Below are 19,232 nucleotides of genomic sequence, written 5' to 3'. Positions count from 1 at the left end.
TGAGACACAGGAGAGCTGGGTTTTAGTCCCTGCTCTGCAGCTGACTTTGGGAAAATCTTCTCCCCCACTGCGTGCCTGAGGGCGTATCTTAGCTACCCGGGAGAGGGTTGATCTTCTGGGGTTCAACGGTACATGCCTAGTTGGGGTGCACCAAATCAAACGATCAGGGGTTGACCCCTGTACTCCCCAATACCGAGAGGAGCGAGGACGGCCAGATAAGCCGATTGTAGATAAGTTGACTCTAGCTAAGCGCTTGCCGTAGCTAGAATTGCGTATCTGTAATTGACTTTAGTGTCCAGTGTAGACCTGGCCTTAGTTTCCCCTCTCACTTTTTCTCTAGTGTGACTGTGAGCTGTTCAGAGCAGGAACGGTTGCGCTGGTGCACCCAGGGTGACAGGCCTCCGATCTTGCTTGGGGCGGGTCTGTGCAGTACCTGGCACAGTGAGGCACCAAATGGGGTGTCACTGTTATGCTTAAACGAAGCACACGAGGTCTTTTGTAAGGGAAAAGGCCGTGCGCTGCATTTATTGAGAGTACAACAGTAGCATAGGCTTTTCAGTCACACACGCACGCACGCACACGCACGCACACACATGCACGCACACGCGCGCGCGCACACACACACACACCCCTCGTGTGCACAGTCCGGCCAGACAACGTTACAGTTATCAACCCAGAGTGGCCAGCTCAGTTGGTCACACAGGGGGAGCAGGGCCTTGTCAGTCGCAATCCAATGCTCTCCTGGGGTTGGTGGCAAGACAAACCTAATGACTCATGGCAAAGCACCCTGCTTTTATAATCCTTTTTCTCTGTTGAAGTCTGCTGTGTCAGTCCAAGCCTGATGTTGTCTTTTTGATATTAATTGTTCCCAAAACTTCTCCGAAAGGCTCATCCTGTGATCAGTCGTCTTTAGGGATGCCTGCTCCATGCTTAGAGTTGTCAGTCTGCCAATCTGATCACTTCATGTACTGATGCTTCTGTTCTGATGCCATTAGGTCTGTCTTCACCCACGCTTCACCCCTCCTTTCTTGGCCATCTGGCTCTGGGGATAACCTTTGCACCTTCATCTCGACACAGACACATCACTTTTACGTGTAACAATTCTTACAAGGACTCTCAGAGAAAAGCAGAGCAAAAGGCATAATACATCAAACTATTAAGCCTTCAGCCTTCAACATCCCTCTAATCTTATCAATGTAGACATAATACCAAAACTCTGTCTCTTTACCTACTAAACTCACTTACTTTTCAAAACAGAGACGTATATTCAATTAAAGAACTTAACCAATAAAATCAATCAAATGTTAAATGTGTTAATGTCACCTTACGTTGCTACATTATTAAACCTAACGTTCAAAATACAAAGAGAATAAAGGAGAATAAAACTTTAGACTCCCAACAACGATATTGCAAATAAATAATAAAAACAAAAAGGAGAGTCAAGGACCAGGATTTTAGTGTAGAACTTAAAGAGGGAGCGGCCAGGAGCACAATGTCTGGAACATTGGGACCCCACAGTGAGGGGAGAGCTCCCCCTTCTGAGCTCCCCATCCCACTTTCTTCAGCACCATGCGCTTTGGACACCTGGGGCACTGGAGACAGCCCTGACTCACTAATCCCAGGAGGGGCGGACCCAGCCCTGGAGAGTTTATTCCCAGACATGGTCCCTATAATTATAATCTTGTTTACATCCCAGCCTGGGAGCCCAGCCAGGCAGAGGGGGAACCCGGACTTCTCTCTTTTCCACACTCCTTCCTCTGATTCCTGGAATCCCCTGTCTCTTGGCAGGACAAGAGGTTCCTGAATGGTCCCATCCCTCAGTGCCCAGCTGAAAAACTGAGGGGGAGGCGGGCAGATGGTGCGGAGCAGCACATGGCCTACTCTAAATTCACTCCCCTTTTCTGCACCTCATGGGGCATGTACACCTGGGGTTGGGCCTGTTGGGTTGGAGTGTGGAGAGACAGTCAAGCTGGGCCAGAGAAAAGGAACATGGCTTGGGCTGGTGAAGGGGACCAGAGCTGGAAGGGGACCTAGAAGTTCCAGGCTGGGTTATTGTAGGTCTAAGTGGAGTTCTGAGCTGGCCCAGGCCTAAGATAGACAAGCCAAAATTGGCAGGGTTAGTCTGGATTGGGGGCAGCAGGCTGGAGGAGTCTAGGCTCTGGGAAAGAAAGCCTGAGCGGGTCGAGTGGAGTGAATTCTGTGTTCCTCCAGCAGGGCACAGTCAGGACACCGCAGCTGCAAAACATGCTACGACAACAAACAGCTGCGTTCCTCCCCAGCCCTTGAACAGGCTGGGCAGGAACCCAGGACCGGGACTACCCTCATTAATAACCCAGGACAGCTCCTGTTGCAGCAACAACTGGGCGGGGGGTGGAGGCTCCGGCCAGGAGCAAAACATGTCTGCAGGATAAACAGGACTGGGGGAGGAACAACAGATCTTAGGTGGAGAGAGGGTCAGTGGAGGAGGCTGGTGACTGGTGAGGGGTAGACTGGGGATTGATGGGGCACTGGTGGATGAAGGGGAACATGGGGGCGCTAAGAAGTAATGAGTGCTCTGGGGACAGGACACTGTAGGCTGGGGAGCTAGCAGCACAGGCTGGGATGCCAGAAGCTGGAGGATACAGGGATACTGCGAGTGGAACAGTGGAGGTCACTGGCAGCTGGGATGGGCACGAGGGATTACTGGGCTGGGTGCACAGGCAAACTGGAGATCAGTGGACACTGGGGTATTCTAGAGCTGGGCAGCAGAAGCTGAAGAGCTGGGAGCCAGGGGAGCGTGGCAGTGTGTGGCTGAACCGACTCTAGTCGTTCAGGTTGAAACCCCAAGGGCAGGGCAGGACCAGAAGAGCCTCCCACAGTCTCAAGCTGAGGATTCTGCACCCCTGGCTCATGGGCCCTGACTCACTGAGGAAATCCAGTGTGTCGGCGGGAGGGGAAATGCTCTAAGCCCAGCAGCTCCCCGCAGAGCTGGGGTATCTGTGCAGCCCACTTCTTGTGCCCCTGCCCAGAGACCCACACAGAGAAGGGCCCCACCACCACCTCTGCCTCTGGCGACTAGGCCTGCTGCCTTAGGAAATAACACCCAGCCCTAATGCTGGCCCTTTCCCAGCCATCACACGTCCACAGGGTTAGGGGGCAGCCCCAAGATGCCAAAGTAAGGGGTGGTGGCTGTTAGGGTGATAACCGAGAAAAGGCTGCTAAGAAAGACAGGCACAGTGACGGCTGCCAGGGAGGATGATGGCAGCGCATAGGGGAAACAAAGATGGCTGCTGGCAGCCATTTTGAGTGATACTTCTCCCAAGATGGCTGAGCTGCGCTAGGGCGTAGCTATTCCCTGGGGCAGTGAATTCTTCTCCCCTTCATGGCGCCATCCTGGCTGGCTGGCAACATGGGTCAAGAATCCTGTGGGACCCATTTGTGGCTCTGGAGCAGCACCTTGGCGCCTGCTGTTTTCCTGCCTGTTTCTTCCATGCCCTAGGCTTCAGGAGGACTCAAGCCCCAACAGGACAATGCAGGAGCCTCGCTCAGGGTTTGTGCGTATGTTGATATAGGAGGGGAGAACTGGAGGTGAATGCACTTGGAAAAACAGTGGCATACGTGGTGGTGAGGGTTGCACAGTGGGGAGGGAGAAGTGGGAAGGCTCTGTATGGGTGTATGGCTGGGAGGCGGCCACGGCAGAATGGCAGGATCAAGGGGCGGGTGCATAGTGGGGAGGATGTTGGGGAGGCCAGGTAGCACACAGAGAGGAAGAAAAAGGGGCACACAGAATGGGCTGAGGCCCGGGGGCACCTAGCGTGGGCTGCATGATGGGGTATATACACAGCGCAGCATGTGGAGGCTGGGAGGGTGCTGGGAGAGGCACAGGGCTGGTCGGAGCAGGGAGTCTGCCCACGGATGAGGGGATGCACTGGTCTCTTGTTACAGCTTGTGTGACTGGCACTTGTTTACAGGCTTTGCCTGTATTTGGCCATATTTGGTAGAGGAGAGCGCGCGGCTACTCGTTTGTTTTGCTGAGTCAGTTGCTGTTTAGGGTGGTGCTCCAGCACAGGGTGATCAGAACCACAGCTCTGGCACCGAGGCTCAAACCCTCCCCTAGCCACATTCAAACCCTCTGGGGGGAAACTCAGTGCTGGGGTGAGGGGGTCAGTTCGGTGCCAGCCACCACCTACAGAGGCCGCTATAGATGCCCAGCACAGAGTAGTGGCCTGGCAAGTCTCCCAGTATCAGGGACCCAGGGTGTGCTTTGGGGAGGCCGGGGCACTCTGTTTCTAGCGTCAGATCAGCCCCAGATGCTCTGCCCAGTTAGTGCCATTCGGGTGCAGCTGAGAACTAGCGGGGGTGGGGGCAGGGAGGTTCCAGCACCAGGAGGCCGTTGCGACAGTTTGTTGGTGTGTGAGAAGCCCACAGGTCTGTGTTTAGCCACTTGTGGTGTTAGGTGGGTAGGGGCAGGATAGGCTGAGGGGCTCCGGGAGGTCAGGGGGAGGGGGAGCACTAGGGGCCATCGGCCCCTGGGAGGATCCTTGGGGAGGAGGGTCAATGAGCCTGAGCGTTTCCCCCCATTACTGACCGTCACATATTCCCAACAGCACGTGGGGCCATTCAGAGCTTGTGGCTTCCCAGGAGGGACAGAAAAGACAAAAGGCTGCTGCAGCCCCTCTGAGCTAGGAGTAGGGAGGCAACTGGGATGGGCAAAAACCCACTTTGTGAGACACTGGAGTGGGGGGGTTTCAGAGGAATGGTATGGACCCAGATCGACGGAGTAAATCCTCCTCTGAAACCCCCCCACTCATGCAGCTGATGAAGCAGGTCTTTGCCCACGAAAGCTTATGCTCCAAAATGTCCATTAGTCTATAAGGTGCCACAGGACTTCTTGTTTTTGAAGATACAGACTAACTCGTTACCTCTCTGATAACTGGGCTGGGGACGGGGGGGGTCCCACCACAGAGCTCGCCCACTGGTGACAGAACTGGGACACAGAACAATCAAGTGTTTCTTGTGATTGTCAGGACCGGAGGGAAGGGGCTGGATTTCCAGGCTTTGATGGCAGTTCCCCCCAACCGTGGCCTTCCCAGACTCTGATCTCTGTCCTCACCACTTCCCAGCCTTTGATCTATCCCCCTCCTTTAGTGCTGCGTCTCCTGGTCCTCATGGGTTCCTGGCCTTTGATGTCCCATACCCAAGATTCCCAGACACTACTCTGCCCCCTTCCCACCCCGTGGGACAGGTTTCTTTCTCAGCAAGAAGGCTTAGCTCCAAAGGACAGAATACGAAGTAGGGAGTGAGTAGGGAAACTGAGGCAAACTGAAGCTAAAGGATTCCTCCAACCACATGCACGTGAGTCAGTGAGGCTGGGATTAGATATACAGAATCCTGCCTCCAAGCCCTACGCTCCCCTGCTCTAACCATTAGACACCACTCCTGCCAGAGTGGGGCATAGAGCTGCTGGCGCTAAAGTGGTGTCCTGGCATACAGCTTCCCCCTCACCCCCACTCCTGAACACATCCAGTGGGGCTCCGATTCATTCTGTTTATCCTTCAGGGAAACCCTTCATTTTCACACTCACACACCCCCAATTCCCCATGGAGCAGCAGCTCCTCATTGCCTAGTGCCCTCTACAATGCCCCGTCTCTCTCCCCACCCGCAGCTCCGGAACAAGCGGGATCTCTAGCCAGTCGCTCCTAGTAACCCGGAGGAATCATCGGCCGCCACCTTAAAGTCTGGCAGAGGGGCGGGTCTGGAGGCGGATCGGGTTTCAGATCCGGATATATTAGCGCCGGCAGCCCAAGCGCCTCCATCCCCGCGTCGGAGGAGTCACGCGTTAGGTACGATCGGTACCGGTGGGGTGGGAATGGCGAGCGGGAGCGCTGCGCTCTGGGCGCATGGCCTGGGTACCTGCGCGCACAGGGCGAGCCACGAGGTGCGCCTGTAATGTGGTGGCGGGCGGGGGGGAATCTCTGTCCTTGGGGGAGAAACACCTGGGCCAGGGGGCTGGCGGGCCGCTCAGCTCAGGACTGAGGCTGGGGCGAGCGCTCTGTGCCCGGGGCACATGGCTCTGCCTCTCCCCTCACCGCAGGCGCTCGCGACCCCGGTGACATCGAGCCGCGCATCATGAGCCAGGACGCGGAGGTGGACATGAAGGAGGTGGAGCTGGAGAAGCAGCCCATGACGGGCTCGCCGGCCGCGGGCAGCCTGGCCGAGAACGGCATGGTGAAGGTGAAGGTGCCCGAGGAAGACGGCGAGGCGGAGGCTGACACCAAGTTCACGGGGCTCTCCAAGGAGGAGCTGCTGCAGGTCGCGGGCACCCCGGCGTGGGTGCGCACCCGCTGGGCCCTGCTCATCCTCTTCTGGCTGGGGTGGCTGGGCATGCTGGCGGGGGCCATCGTCATCATCGTGCAGGCTCCCCGCTGCAAGGACCTGCCCCCCCAGGAGTGGTGGCACAAGGGGGCCATTTACCGCATCCAGGCGGTGGAGGCCTTCCAGGACTCCGATGCCGACGGCGTCGGGGACTTGGCCGGTAAGTGCCGAGTCCCGGCCCCTGGCCCGCGAGATTGCCTCTGAGCTGGGGATAGGACCCAGGAGTCCGGAGCATCCCCTCCCCCACAGCCCGGCGACCCCGCGTCGTGGCAGAGGGGGGTGGGAAAGGGAAGGCGAGGGGGGTGGGGGCGGCAGGAGAGCCGAGTGAACACTGGGGTCTGGTTGCCGCCTTGGCACCCCCTGGATTCCGAGTGGTGTGGGGGTGACCCGGCCCGGCCCGCGGGGGGGAGCGCTTTGCCCCCCCCCAGGGCAGGACCGGGTGTGCCCCACGTGCTCCGCGCCCACGCCGGTGACTTGGCCGCGGCTGGCTCCCTGCCCGCCCCGGCGGAGTTGCTCCCAGCCGGTTCTAGCCGGCTCGCCGCGACCGCTGAGCTTTGTTTCATCAGCTTTGACGTCGGCCCAGCCTGAGCTGACTCAGCGGTTGGGAGGGGGGAGTGGGGAGAGCCGAGTGATGGGCGGGGGGAGCTGGGGTTAAGGTCCGGGGGGGAGGGGCGGGGGGAGCTGGGGTTAAGGTCCGGGGCCGGGGGAAGGTATGCGGGGGAGCAGGGGTTAAGGTCTGGGTCGGGGGAGGGGAATGTGGGGGGAGAGCTGGGGTTAAGGTCGGGGGGGATGGGCCAGGGGAGCTGGGGTTAAGGTCTGGGTCGGGGGAGGGGAATGTGGGGGGGAACTGGGGTTAAGGTCCGGGGGGGGGCGGGGAAGGGATGCGGGGGAGCAGGGGTTAAGGTCTGGGTCGGGGGAGGGGAATGTGGGGGATGGGCCGGGGGAGCAGGGGTTAAGGTCTGGGTTGGGGGAGGGGAATGTGGGGGGAGAGCTGGGGTTAAGGTCCGGGGGGGCGGGGAAGGGATGCGGGGGAGCAGGGGTTAAGGTCTGGGTCGGGGGAGGAGAATGTGGGGGGAGAGCCGGGGTTAAGGTCTGGGTCAGGGTGGGGGGGGAGATCCTGGGACGGAGCTGGGGTTAAGGTCTGCAGGGGGTGGGGAGGGATGTGGGAGAGCTGGGGTTAACATCTGGATCTGAGGGGAGTCTGGCAGGAGAGAGCTGGGGTCAAAAGGGCTTATAGCGTTTGAAGGCAAATGTCAACTTGGGGGATTGGCTGGGTTAAAGGTCCCATTCTGGGTGGGGGTGAAGAGGAGATGGGGGCATATCCCTCATTTGGGGGGTGTTTAATGTAGGGGAGAAGCCAGGGCTGGGTGGACAGCCTCTACCGGGGGTGGAGAAAGGGGTTGTGTGGGGCTCGGAGAGCTGCCAGCCTCTGATTCTAGTCCCCTCCATTGTCTACCCTCTCCAAGGAGTGCAACAGCATATCGATTACCTGAGCTCGCTGAAGGTGAAGGGGCTGGTAATTGGGCCCATACATGTTAACAAACCCGACAATCTGTCTGGCACTGACCTGGAGGCAGTGGACTCTAAGTTCGGCACCCAGGAGAACTTCATCAAGCTGCTGGAGGCTGCCAAGAAGAAAAGTAAGAAAATGTCCCCATGTGGTGCCTCTGCCCCTGGGGTCCTGGATCTGATCTGGCCCCAGCATGAGGTGTAGGGGAATGGGATATGTGGTGTTTGGGGAGGGAAGCTCTCCCTCCCCCAGGATGTACACCTGATCTCCCTTTCTCCCTAGGTCTCAAGATCATCCTGGATCTGACCCCCAATTACCGTGGCCAGATGCCCTGGTTCAGCATGGAGACCCCACAAAACAGTGATTTCCAGGCTAAAATGAAGGTGAGGGAGGGAGTCTGGGGGAGCAGCCCCTAAGGGGAGGGCTGGCAGTCTAGGACTGTTTTGGGGTGATCGGGTGTCTTGCTCTCACAGATCCTCCCCAGAGATCTGTCTGGGCCTGGTTTGCCCCTTCCCTGAATCTGCACTGATTTGGGGGACCACTGCGTGGGTTTCTTTTGGAGTGGGCGCAAGGTGTGGCGCCTTGGGGTGGGAAGAGGTGTTAGCTACACTGAGGGTGGGTGCGGAAGCTGCTAGGTGGTAGGAGGAGGCAGGGCCGGTGTCCATAAGGCGTGCCAAGTGCTGGTGCTTGACATGCACTTTCTGGGCAGGCGGCGCTGCGGTTCTGGCTGGAGCGTGGCGTGGCAGGGATCCAGATCGAGGGAGTGGAACAGCTCAATGTAAGTAACTGCTCGTCTGTGTGTTGGGGTGGGAGGTGAGGTGAGTTTGACTGTCTCACAGGTTTTGTCTCTTCCAGGACTCCCAGCTCTTGGTGGAATGGAAGAACCTCACCAGCCAATACAGTTCTGATGGCAGTACCAGGTAGGTGCAAAGCCCATACCAAACAGTTCTGGCCCATTGCGGGTGGGGGTGGCTCACTAGCTGTACCCCTAGGATGCCAGCCCTCCTGAATAGGCCCACCCTCAAGGCTTCCTCCCTCTTTCATCTCCTATTGCCAAGCCACCTCAAGCACTCCAATGTCTCCCTCCAGAAAATGCCCCCATTCGGGAGCTGCATCCTGCTCCACTCCCTCCTCTCACAATCCCCTTCTCATAACAGCCCAGTGCTCACTGTACTCTGACTCCCTTCTCCCCCAGAGTGCTGATTGCTGGGACAGACCAGCAGGATCCCGGGCAGATTTTCTCCCTGCTGAACGAGACCAGTGCCGACCTCCTGGCCACCCCATATCTGGTGGGGCTGGGACCAGAGCCCACCGGGAAGAACATGGAAAATGCAATCAGAAACTACATCCAGGCTGCTGGAGAGAAATGGCCCAGCTGGAGCGTGAGTGGTGCCATCCCTCCCACACCCCACTCCTTGTTTCTAGCTCTTGGCAATCAGAGGGACTGGGGCACAGACCCAGTGTCACCCCAATCCTACCTAATGGGATCATATTGCTAAGCCTTTTCCCATCTGTACCTCATCTCCCAGTGTTCAGAGTGGGCTCCTCTTTGGACCAGTTAGGAGCTGAGCCCCAGTAGATGTGTTCCTCAAAGCACAGGGGTCTGTCTGTATTGGCTGATCAAAAAGGATACATCAGGGATATGACTACTAGCCCCACATTCCTGGGGATGAAGTCCAATTTCCACCCTGTGTGCTGACACCGCCTATTTGCAGGTCGGAAGCCTACGTGTGGGACACATGGCCACTCTGGTGAAGGAACGGTTGCTGCGACTCTATCATATGCTACTGTTCACGCTGCCGGGGACACCTTTCACCAGCTATGGAGATGAGATCGGGCTGCAGGAGCTGCCAGGACAGGTAGGGGCAGTGTGGGGCTGGGAATCAATCCCTGGTTACCTCCCACTCATAGCTGGCAGATCCCTCTGTGGCAGGTGATGGGGGAAGATCTAGGAGGGTTAGCTAAAGTAATAAGAGTAACGTCTCTTGTGGATAATGGGGAAGGGTAGATGTGGTATATCTGGACTTCAGGGAGGCATTTGATATGGAGAAGGCCATGCAAGATGTTAAACTAGGGAAGTACAACCTAGCTGGAGCTACTGTAACGTGGGTGCACAACTACTCTTTGGGAATGCTCTTCAGTCTCCCTGGACACTCAGTAACAGATTTAAAAGTAGCAGCCCTAAAACAAAGATTTCAAAAATCAAATGGAGAGAGAAATCTCTCAGCTGCAATTTGCAAATTTGACCGACTCCATCAGCCAAGGATTAAACAGAGACGGAGAGTGGCTGGCCCCTTACAAAAGCAGCTTTTCTGCCCTGGGTGTTAATATCTCCCCATTAGACTCTGACAATGGGCCCACATCCCCCAGGCTGATCTGACTTGTTTTTTCCTCTTTCGATAAGTACAGTTGATACTGGGCCATTTCCATCTTGCTGAATAGACCTTGTCAGCTCTGGCCCTCCCTTTTACTGGCACCCCACCCTTTAAATACCCCTCTGGATACACCCCCCCCACCCCACTCATGCATCTGATGAAGCAGGTCTTTGCCCACGAAAGCTTCTGCTGCAAAATATTTGTTAGTCTATAAAGTGGCACAGGACTTCTTGTGGTTATTCAACCAGTTATCACTGGTTCAGCCCTTCTGGAAGGGCATATCCTGTGGGGTCCCACGACTCAGTTCTGATCAATAATTTTCATCAGTGATTTAGATAATGGCATAGAGGGCATGTTTACAAGTTCCCATTTATGCCAACCTGAGAAGAGTTACAAGTGCTCTGGGGGTTAGGATTGTCATTCAGAATGATCTGGAGAAATGGCCTGAGGTAAATAGGATGAAATCCCACAAAGATGAATGCAAAGTGCTCCCTGTAGGGAGGAACCGTCTGTTTCACACAAACGGAATGGGAAGTGGCTAGGAAGGAGTACTGCAGAAAAGGCTCTTGGGTCAGTGGACGGACCACAAGCGACATATGAGTCAGGAGCGTGTAGCAAACCCCATTCTAGGATATATAAGCAAAAGTGCTGTAAGAAGGAATTCTTCTGGCCTATTCCGTGCCGATCAGGCCTCAACTGGAGTATTGTGTACAGTTCTTGGTGCCACACTTCAGGAAGGATAGGGACAAACTGGAAAAAGTCCACAGAGAAGCCACAGAAGACTACAGGTCTAGAGAACATGACCTTTGAGGGAAGATGGAAAGAACTGGGTTTGTTTAGTCAGGAGAGGAGAGGACAGAGGGGAGATACGTTTTCAAGTACCTGAATGGTAGTTAGGAGGAGATAATTTGTCATTAACCTATGATAGGACAAGAAGCAAGGAGCTTAAATTGCAGCAAGGGAGGTTTAGGTTGGACATAAGGAAAACTTCCTAACTGTCGAGATGGATAAGCACCAGAATAAATTGCCTAGGGAGGTTCTGGAGTCTCCATCATTGGAGATTAAGAACAGGTTAGATAAACCTCTGTCAGGATGGTCTAGATGGTGCTTGGTCCTGCCAGGGGTGCAGCTGACTGGACTCGATCTCTCAAGGTTCTTTCCAGCGCCATGATTGTATAAATGGGGAGATGGGGGAAGAAGGTGCTGTGGGGGAGAGAGGGCTATCAGGGCAGGGAGGTAGAGAGGAGAGGGTGATAGCAAAGATTTTGCAGCTCTTGGGTGGGAAAGGACATTTGGGGAGGGAATGGGGTTGGCTGGGGCAAGAAGGGATGGGCAGCCAACTGTGCCAGCTCCCTCTAACCATGCCTATCACTTCCCCAGCCCAGCCCAGCCCTCATGCAGTGGAATGATTCGGCCAACTTTGGTTTCTCCTCAAAGATGCTGCCTCAGGATGGGGGCGGCGGCAGCAGCAACATCACCGTGAAGGTGAGGGTAGAGGCACAGGCAGAGCTCAGGGACGGAACATGGGTGGGTTTAAATATGGGCAGGACCTGGGGGTTCCCTTGAGGCCCCAGACTTCTGGGCAGTGATCTTGGGGAGGGGGTGGGGAAGGACAAAGCAGCACCTCTGCCCCTGGGACCACCAGCAGGGTTTGGGGCCTACCCCAGTCTGAAGACAGATGCTGGATTTTTCAGGCGATCCCTGAATTTCCCACCGTCTAGGATCTGGCTTCAGGCCTGAAGTGGCAGGCAGCAGGGTCGAGCTGCAGGACTTCAGGCTCCAGCTATGCAATGGCAGAGTCTGGCCATGGGGCCCCAAGCTTCAGCCAAAGGGCTTTGGGCTCTGTCTTGACTCCCCCCTTGCCCTTGGATCTCACTGCCTTCAGCTACACGACAGGCCCTAACCACTGTGAGTGGAATAAATTTTATGTGCGCAGAGGTGCACCAGCAATAGAAACACATGATGCCTACCTCTGGGTGCTGTGCTAATCAGCTGGGCAGCACCTGAATCTCTCCTGGGCAGCTGCCCAAGCACTCAGTTCACAGGGAACACTGGCCCTAACCCCATCCCTGGGCTTACTGCCTCCCACTGCCCTGGCTGTGCAGATGGACTCCTGACTCCCATCCAGGGCTTAACTTATCCCTGGGCTTACTGGGCAGGTCTTCTGTGAAAAGTGGCATTTGTTTGTATGTGATGCTCACTTTGCACAGCAGACTTAGCTAGGAGGGAGATGGTGAACAGTGACTTGCTAGCTAGCCAGCCTGATTTAAAAAGAAAAAAGCAACTAAAAGAGAGAACAAAGACAATGCCCCCCCCTTTTTTTTTCTCTGGGTTTAGTAAAGAATAGATACTGTACATTCTTTGAAAGTCTGGAAAATCCCTACTGAGACATGTCTTCATCACTGTAGTCTAGATGCATCTTTTCGTAAAGTTAATTACATAGTTTAAGAAAAACTGCTCGGTAGGTGGCTGCCCTGACTTGGTGGCTGCACGCTGATGTCACGACGAATTTTCCTGCAAGAACCCCTTCACTAACCCCCATGTCTCCCTCCCCAGGCGCAGACTGGGGACCGCTCGTCCCTGCTCTCCCTGTTCCAGCACCTGAGCGAACTACGGGGCAAGGAGCGCTCGCTGCTACATGGGGAGTTCGTGATGCTTCCCAGTCCCACGCCAGGTGTCTGCATCTATCTGCGCAGTTGGGACCAGAACAAACGCTTCCTGGTGGCTCTCAACTTTGCTGGCACCCGCACCCCTGTCAGCATCACCCACTCTCTCCTGCCTCCCGAGGCTACTGTGGAGTTCAGCACCGACCCTCGGCGTCAGGAGGGGCAGCTGGCACTGAAGGACCTGACATTGGAGTCCTCTGAGGGGCTGCTGCTGCACTTCCCCTATGTAGCTTAGAGGTGGGGCCTCCCCTGCAGGCCAGGGTGTCCCACATACCAGGGAGGCTATTGCTCATGTGAATCCTACTAACACCCTGAGGGGCTGCACTGAGGCCTTGGGGACAAGACGGGGAGCTGCAGCCCTAAGGTAAAGAAGGCCCTACCTTCTGCTCTTCCTTGGAGCTGGGCGTTATGTCTGACTGTCCTGATACACCCCATAGGGCAGGCTGGGGGCAGGAGAGGGATGGGAAGGGCAGCTGAAGATCAGTGTACCCCAAATCTTGCTAGATTCACTTAGTACGTGTGAGATGATTATGCCTGTGGGAGACCTGAGATGGGGGGAGGCCTGGCCTCCAAAACATGTTTCCCCAGGAGGGGGAAGCAGCTAGATTTAAGGCATGTGTTCGCTACCCCCGGGATCCATGGGCAGCAATCAATCCAGTGGTGGCCAGTTTCTCCTGTGAACTCGGGTATCCCACCAAAAGGAGAGGAATGAGGGGAGCTGACAGGAGGCTGTCAGCTGTCGATTTACCACAGCAGAGATACCAGGGTAAGCAGGGCTGCTGTGGGCATACTCAGATATGTTCTTCACAGGGCTGAAGTTATGTAACTTAGATCAATGACCAAAGTAGTAAACTAGGCCTTGGGACCAAACAGTTCATGTCCCCTTGTTGCAGCTTCCTCTTGCCCCAAAGTCATCCCTGATGATCTGGCCCTGCCTTGCTGTCGTTCCCCCACCTGCAGCCATCCCATTTTGGGTGCTTTGTATGGTGGTACAACAGGGATGACTGATCTGCCTCTTCCTCCCTCCCCATACTGTGAGCCAGTGTTAAGTCTAGGGCAGATGGCTTGGTGAGGCCCCTCCAGAGTGCTGCTGGGATCAGCATGGAAATAGTTAATAAAAAAAAAAAAAAAGCTCTGCAGAGTGACTCTGACTTGTCTCTTCTTTTAGCAGGGCCCTGGCATTTGTCCCTGGTGCTTTAAATACCTCAGCACCCTGTTTCCCCCCCCTTGCTGAGTCATACTTTAAGGCAGGAGGAAGGACTCCCAAGGGCCCCCTCTTCCCCTGCTGTGGTTACCGAGTGGCAGGGGGAGAAGGCCGGACTCAGCAATATGGGAGTGAGGGGCTGGACCAAGCTGCCCAGGGCAGCCCCTCCGTGTGCTCCTGGGGCAAGGGGGGCGGGGAGAGGAGTGAGTCCATTTCTGGGAGCCCCGGTGCAGCCCATGTGGTTGCCCCGTGGCACAGGAGAAGGGGTGCAGCAGTGCATGCTGGACCCCCTCTCCATGACTGGGCGATGCATGCTGGGAGCCAGCGCCTCTGCCTCCCCCGGCGCTTTGCGCCCTCTCCTTTAACACACCACCCTGCCTTTAAATCCACCTGTTCCGGCTGTGGACAGCCTCTTTACTCCCCGCCCCAGCCATTTTACGTCGGTTGACGAGCGGTACGGCCGCCGCCTTCCCCTTTAAGCGGCCTCCCTGACGCATTGCAGGTGGGAACAGGCCAATGGGCTCGCGGCAAGCGGGTCACGTGGCCGTGCCGGGCGGGCGGTATTTAAAGGGCTCGGCGCAAAACGCAACGGAAGGCCACTGCTGGGTCCGGGACTCGTTGCGGGCGGAGGGATCTGGGCGGCGCGGCCCGGGCGGAGGGAGCCGAGAACCACGGGGAACTGAACGGTCGTAGCACCAGCCCCCCGTCGCCACCGCCATGGCAAGATGCGGGGTCGGGGGGGGGGGGGAGTGTCTCGTGGGTGGGGGGCTGCTGAGGCTCCTTGGCAACGGGGGGGGGGGCGGGCGGGGGCGCGCGCGGCGAGAGACGGGGTGGGGGCATCCCCCCCATGAGCAGTGGGGGCCCTGGAGGCGGCAGCCGTGCTGCGTGCGGGGGGGGGGGGGCAGAATCGCCTCCCCCAGGAGATCGGGGGCACGGCTGGGGGGGCGCCAGGCACGCGGGTCAGTAACCCTGTGCTCTCTTGCAGGCAGACCAGCTGACGGAGGAGCAGATCGCAGGTGAGGCCTCCCTTCCGCCTGCTGCCCCCCCTTCCCCTGTGCGGGGCACCTGGCGCTGCACCCTAGGGCTGGGCACCGCTCCAGGAGCCTGTTTGGTCCGGGTGCTGAGGGGAGGGAGAGGACTGCGGGGGGGGGGGGGGGGGGGAAGGGCCCTGTGGCAGGTGCCCTCCGCTATTGACTCCTCTCCTCCCCCCCCCCGGCAGAATTCAAGGAGGCCTTCTCCCTTTTTGACAAGGATGGGGATGGCACCATCACCACCAAGGAGCTGGGTACTGTCATGAGATCCCTGGGGCAGAACCCCACCGAGGCAGAGCTGCAGGACATGATCAATGAAGTGGATGCTGATGGTGAGAGGGAAGTGAGATGCCAATGGGGTGTGGGAATATTGCCACGGCCTGTGGTGTCCGCGGGGGGGAGGGGGGTGGAGGGTACTATACTGCTCTGTTCATCGCTCCCAGTTTGAACTTTTTTCCTTTTCTGTACCTCAGTTTCCCTTATGAGTCTTTGTTTAAACTGTGAACTCTGGACCAGAGACAGGGAGGGGGTTTCTAGGCCAATCGGGATGGGACAGAAGCTTGAAAGAGCAGATTTTGTATAGACCGGTCACATGAATCGCGTGGGGTGAATCTGATTGTTCTCTGTAAATCCATCAGGGAGGGAGAAGAGCTGTTGAAGCTAAGAGTGAGGTTCTGGAACATCCTTTCCATAGGAGTGGGAGAAAACATTGATAAGATTCTGATTGAGATTTTGATGAGCCTGTCTGCAGCAGGGCCTTGATGACCCAGAAGGCCCTGTCTAGCCTGAGGTCCCTGGGTGATTCACCTAATCCCAGCCCTCACCTTGCGGGTGCTGCTGTTAACTACCCTGCTAACACAGTCAATGGTCACTCAGGGTTGATCTGAGAATCGCCTTATTCAAAGGCCTGTTGCTTCCAAATTGCAAAGCTAGGGGTGTCCACAGAGAGCTACCTCTTACTCCAGTGTGGTGTTTGTACCTGAGTTACACCCAGGGGGTTGACACAAGGTTTGTAGGCCAAGCTCCAAAACTTCAGGGGTTGTTTCTAGGCTCTCAGCATCTCAACTTGGGTGGAGGGCAAGCCTGTATTTGGAGGGAAGGATGTGCTTCAGTGAATTTCCCAAAGCTCCCAAGTCCCCACTTAGCTTGGCATTTGGGTCCCTGACTTCTCTTCTCAACTCCCCCCCCCCCCCCCCCCAAGCCATTGTGCACTCTAGGGTCTGGATTTGCAGGACAGAGGGTATTGGATGCTGTGGGGGAGGCTGTGCAGGTCATCCAGCCCTGTGTCAGTCCCAGCACTAATGCTCTCTTCCATTGCACCAGGGAATGGCACCATTGACTTCCCTGAGTTCTTAACCATGATGGCAAGGAAGATGAAGGACACGGACAGCGAAGAGGAGATCCGTGAGGCCTTCCGAGTCTTTGACAAGGTGAGGCAGCCGGGTTTCCACCTCCTCCCTCTTATCCCTAGTGATTGTGCATGTACCTCCCATCTCCCTTGCTCCTCAAGAGCTCCAAAAGAGCAACTGCCACTAAAACACCTCCCTGCAGGAACAGCTGAGTCCAAAGCTCCCTCCTGTGTCCGTGTGCTTCCAGCTGGACACCTCCCCCTTTCACATGGGTCTGGAGAGTCATCAGCTACCTGGTGTAGGTGGCTGTGTGTTGGGGGGTGGAAGCAGAAAGAGGGAGTGCCCATATGGCCCACTAGCTGCTCCTCCTCCCTAGGTCTGTTCTGAGACTAACAGGGTGAGGTCCCTGGGGTTCCTGTGCTGACTGGTGGCAGCTTTGTAGCCCTCTCACCTGACATGGCACTTGCCCCCCCTCCAGGATGGGAATGGGTATATCAGTGCGGCTGAGCTGCGCCATGTCATGACCAATCTGGGTGAGAAGCTGACAGATGAGGAGGTGGATGAAATGATCCGGGAAGCTGACATTGATGGTGATGGCCAGGTCAACTATGAAGGTGAGGGTGTAGGGCAGCTTTTGACTGTTCAGAGGGTACAGTTGCTGCTCAGGATCATACCACCCTGAAGAAGGCCCTAGTTTCCCTAGGGGTTCAGTTGAGCTTTCTCTCCCCAGTACGGTGGGTATGGAGGAATCTGGGAGGAAGGGTGCCTCATCCCAGCTCTGGAGCTCATGGTGTCACAAATGCTTTTGGCTCCAGGGCATGGAACTCCAACAACCTGGATGGAGGAAGTGGAAATGGGTTTTGCCTGAAATTAGGCAAGTGATGGGGAAAGGGAAGTCAGGCTGTTCTCTTGGTCTCTGACACTGTGCCTTTGCTTTGCAGAGTTTGTACAGATGATGACAGCTAAGTAGACTCTGGTAGGGTGTCCCATTCCCTGTACAGACTGGATGGACTCTTCCTACTGCTGCCACATCACCCCTCCCCTGTCCCTGGTGCCATCCTGCCATCAGCAGCTGCTCTCCTTTGAGGACAGTGCATGCTCTCACCTCCTCCGCAATGTGTGCTTGTATGCTGGGCGCCACAGGGACAGGAGCCCAGCAGGGCCTATGGCCTGCTCCCCCTAAATGGTTTGGGGGAGCAGGCCCCTGCTGTGGGCTGGCTCTGCAAACTGCTTTCCATCTGATGATTCTTCTCCCTTCCATATTCAGCATCTCACCTGAATGCTCATGGATGGTGGTAGGGCAGCTGACTTTGTCTTTGACTGGCCACTGTTGCCTTCCTGGATGTATCTGCGTATGTTGGATATTGTGACTGTTAATTTCTTAACTGCTTAGTACTCCTCCTTGATCTAATTCCTTTCCCTCCCCTCCCCCAAATCCATATTGGCTTTGGGGGGATGCTTCAGTTCCATTCCAGGTGGTGTAAGGTTTTATTTTCAATAAAGTCTCTCTGTGTGGTTTCTATTCCAAGTGCTGCCTCAGCAGTGGGTGTGTGTGTGTGTGCGTGTGCACTAGTTTTTCCTGAGGCTATAGCTGTGAGGTGTGTTTAAGGGGTGGGCATAAGAACAGGTCCATGTTAATATAGCCTTTGTGGAAGTTGCTAGAGCAGGACTTCAAATTTAGGTCACCAGATAAAGTTGTTTAGTAAAGTGCTGTCAACCTCTGGGGGGGGAGGGGGATAGACCCCTTATGCTATGAAAAAGCTACAGCTGCCTGGCTTCAGCTTTCTGCCAATGGCATTAGCACATCAAAGCTGGGCCATGTTCAGGGCCACCCCTTCTTGAGAACCTGGGTATCTTCTCTGTTTAGATTTTGGCTGGAGTCCATTGCTCTACATCTTGCCCTTCCTCTCCTCAGGGAGCCCCAGTTCGCTTCTGACCCAGAAACAAAATACGGCTCTTCTCAATGTTTTACAGGAGAAATAGGGGCACAGTCGGTTTCTCACGCTAGGCTTTGTTGCCAGCAGGGTAGCGACCCCGCACGCTCATCGAGGGGGCCTACCTGTAGGACGAGAGGCCGGCAGACGGCATTGGGGCTGCCGGGGGAGACGGGTGCACGTGGCAGGGAGCTCCAGCCCAGCAGCACGAATCAGTGGCGCCTTCAGCGGGGCCCTTGGCTCTGGCGGGCAGGTTTCCAGCTATAGTGAACTCTCTCACCCCATTGGCCGCCAGCGGCACGAACGAGGGACGGCCCCGCCCAAGGGAAGGACCAATGAGAGCTGGCGGCGCGCGCACAACTTCCTGGCCGGGTTCACTCCGCCCCGCCCCCACACACGCCGGGCCTCTTGTCACAGGAGTTTTATTCTCAATACAAACAGGTGGTTCGCGCGGCCCGGGGCGACCCGCCCCGATACCGGCCCGCGCCCCGAGACCCTCATCCCCGAGTCTGAGCTGCGTCCAAAGCCGAGGGGGGGAGCGCAGGAGAGGCGAGCAGGGCCCAGGCTGACCCGTACATAGGGGCGGGGGGCGAAGCATGGAGGCTCCCAGTGCAGGGGGTGACTGCAATTCCCAGCTCCCGAGGCCTGGCCCTGACCCGCCCCCCGAGCCCCAATCTTTGGCAGAGCCAATTGCACAAACACCCCTTAAAGTGACTGGTCCAGCCCCCCCCCCCCCACTGCTAAGTTACCCCGCCCCAGCCTGTTACGCCCATGCTGCCCCTTCCCCCCCATTACCTCTGATGGAACAG

At 56.6% G+C, this 19,232-nt stretch overlaps 2 protein-coding genes across 2 annotated transcripts; both read left to right on the top strand.

Annotated features, from left to right (window-relative positions):
* Nucleotides 1–5,792: 5,792 nt before the first annotated feature.
* SLC3A2 (solute carrier family 3 member 2) lies at nt 5,793–14,044 on the top strand. Its single transcript, XM_075004939.1, has 10 exons — nt 5,793–5,822; nt 6,074–6,514; nt 7,821–7,994; nt 8,147–8,247; nt 8,574–8,642; nt 8,720–8,784; nt 9,060–9,246; nt 9,580–9,723; nt 11,620–11,724; nt 12,796–14,044. The coding sequence occupies exons 2-10, from the start codon at nt 6,109–6,111 to the stop codon at nt 13,138–13,140; spliced, it is 1,596 nt and encodes a 531-aa protein (XP_074861040.1). The 5' UTR covers nt 5,793–5,822; nt 6,074–6,108; the 3' UTR covers nt 13,141–14,044.
* A 537-nt stretch (nt 14,045–14,581) lies between these two features.
* LOC142018823 (calmodulin-1) lies at nt 14,582–18,017 on the top strand. The gene is made up of 6 exons (XM_075004941.1): nt 14,582–14,829; nt 15,095–15,125; nt 15,329–15,472; nt 16,464–16,570; nt 16,968–17,103; nt 17,431–18,017. Exons 1-6 carry the CDS (start codon nt 14,827–14,829, stop codon nt 17,457–17,459), a joined length of 450 nt encoding a protein of 149 aa, XP_074861042.1. The 5' UTR covers nt 14,582–14,826; the 3' UTR covers nt 17,460–18,017.
* The last annotated feature ends 1,215 nt before the right edge of the window (nt 18,018–19,232 follow it).

Source organism: Carettochelys insculpta, chromosome 11 (genome assembly GCF_033958435.1).
Source record: "Carettochelys insculpta isolate YL-2023 chromosome 11, ASM3395843v1, whole genome shotgun sequence".
Lineage (NCBI taxonomy): Eukaryota > Metazoa > Chordata > Testudines > Carettochelyidae > Carettochelys > Carettochelys insculpta.
This window is presented reverse-complemented; position numbering and strand designations above follow the sequence as displayed.

Excerpts from the sequence above, each read along its gene's own strand:
- SLC3A2 (XM_075004939.1), top strand. The coding sequence starts at position 6,109 with ATGAGCCAGGACGCGGAGGTGGACATGAAGGAGGTGGAGCTGGAGAAG. Across the intron at positions 8,785-9,059 it reads AGTTCTGATGGCAGTACCAG|AGTGCTGATTGCTGGGACAG; the intron begins GTAGGTGCAAAG and ends CTTCTCCCCCAG. Across the intron at positions 9,724-11,619 it reads TGCAGGAGCTGCCAGGACAG|CCCAGCCCAGCCCTCATGCA; the intron begins GTAGGGGCAGTG and ends TCACTTCCCCAG.
- LOC142018823 (XM_075004941.1), top strand. Across the intron at positions 15,126-15,328 it reads GACGGAGGAGCAGATCGCAG|AATTCAAGGAGGCCTTCTCC; the intron begins GTGAGGCCTCCC and ends CCCCCCCGGCAG. Across the intron at positions 15,473-16,463 it reads CAATGAAGTGGATGCTGATG|GGAATGGCACCATTGACTTC; the intron begins GTGAGAGGGAAG and ends CCATTGCACCAG.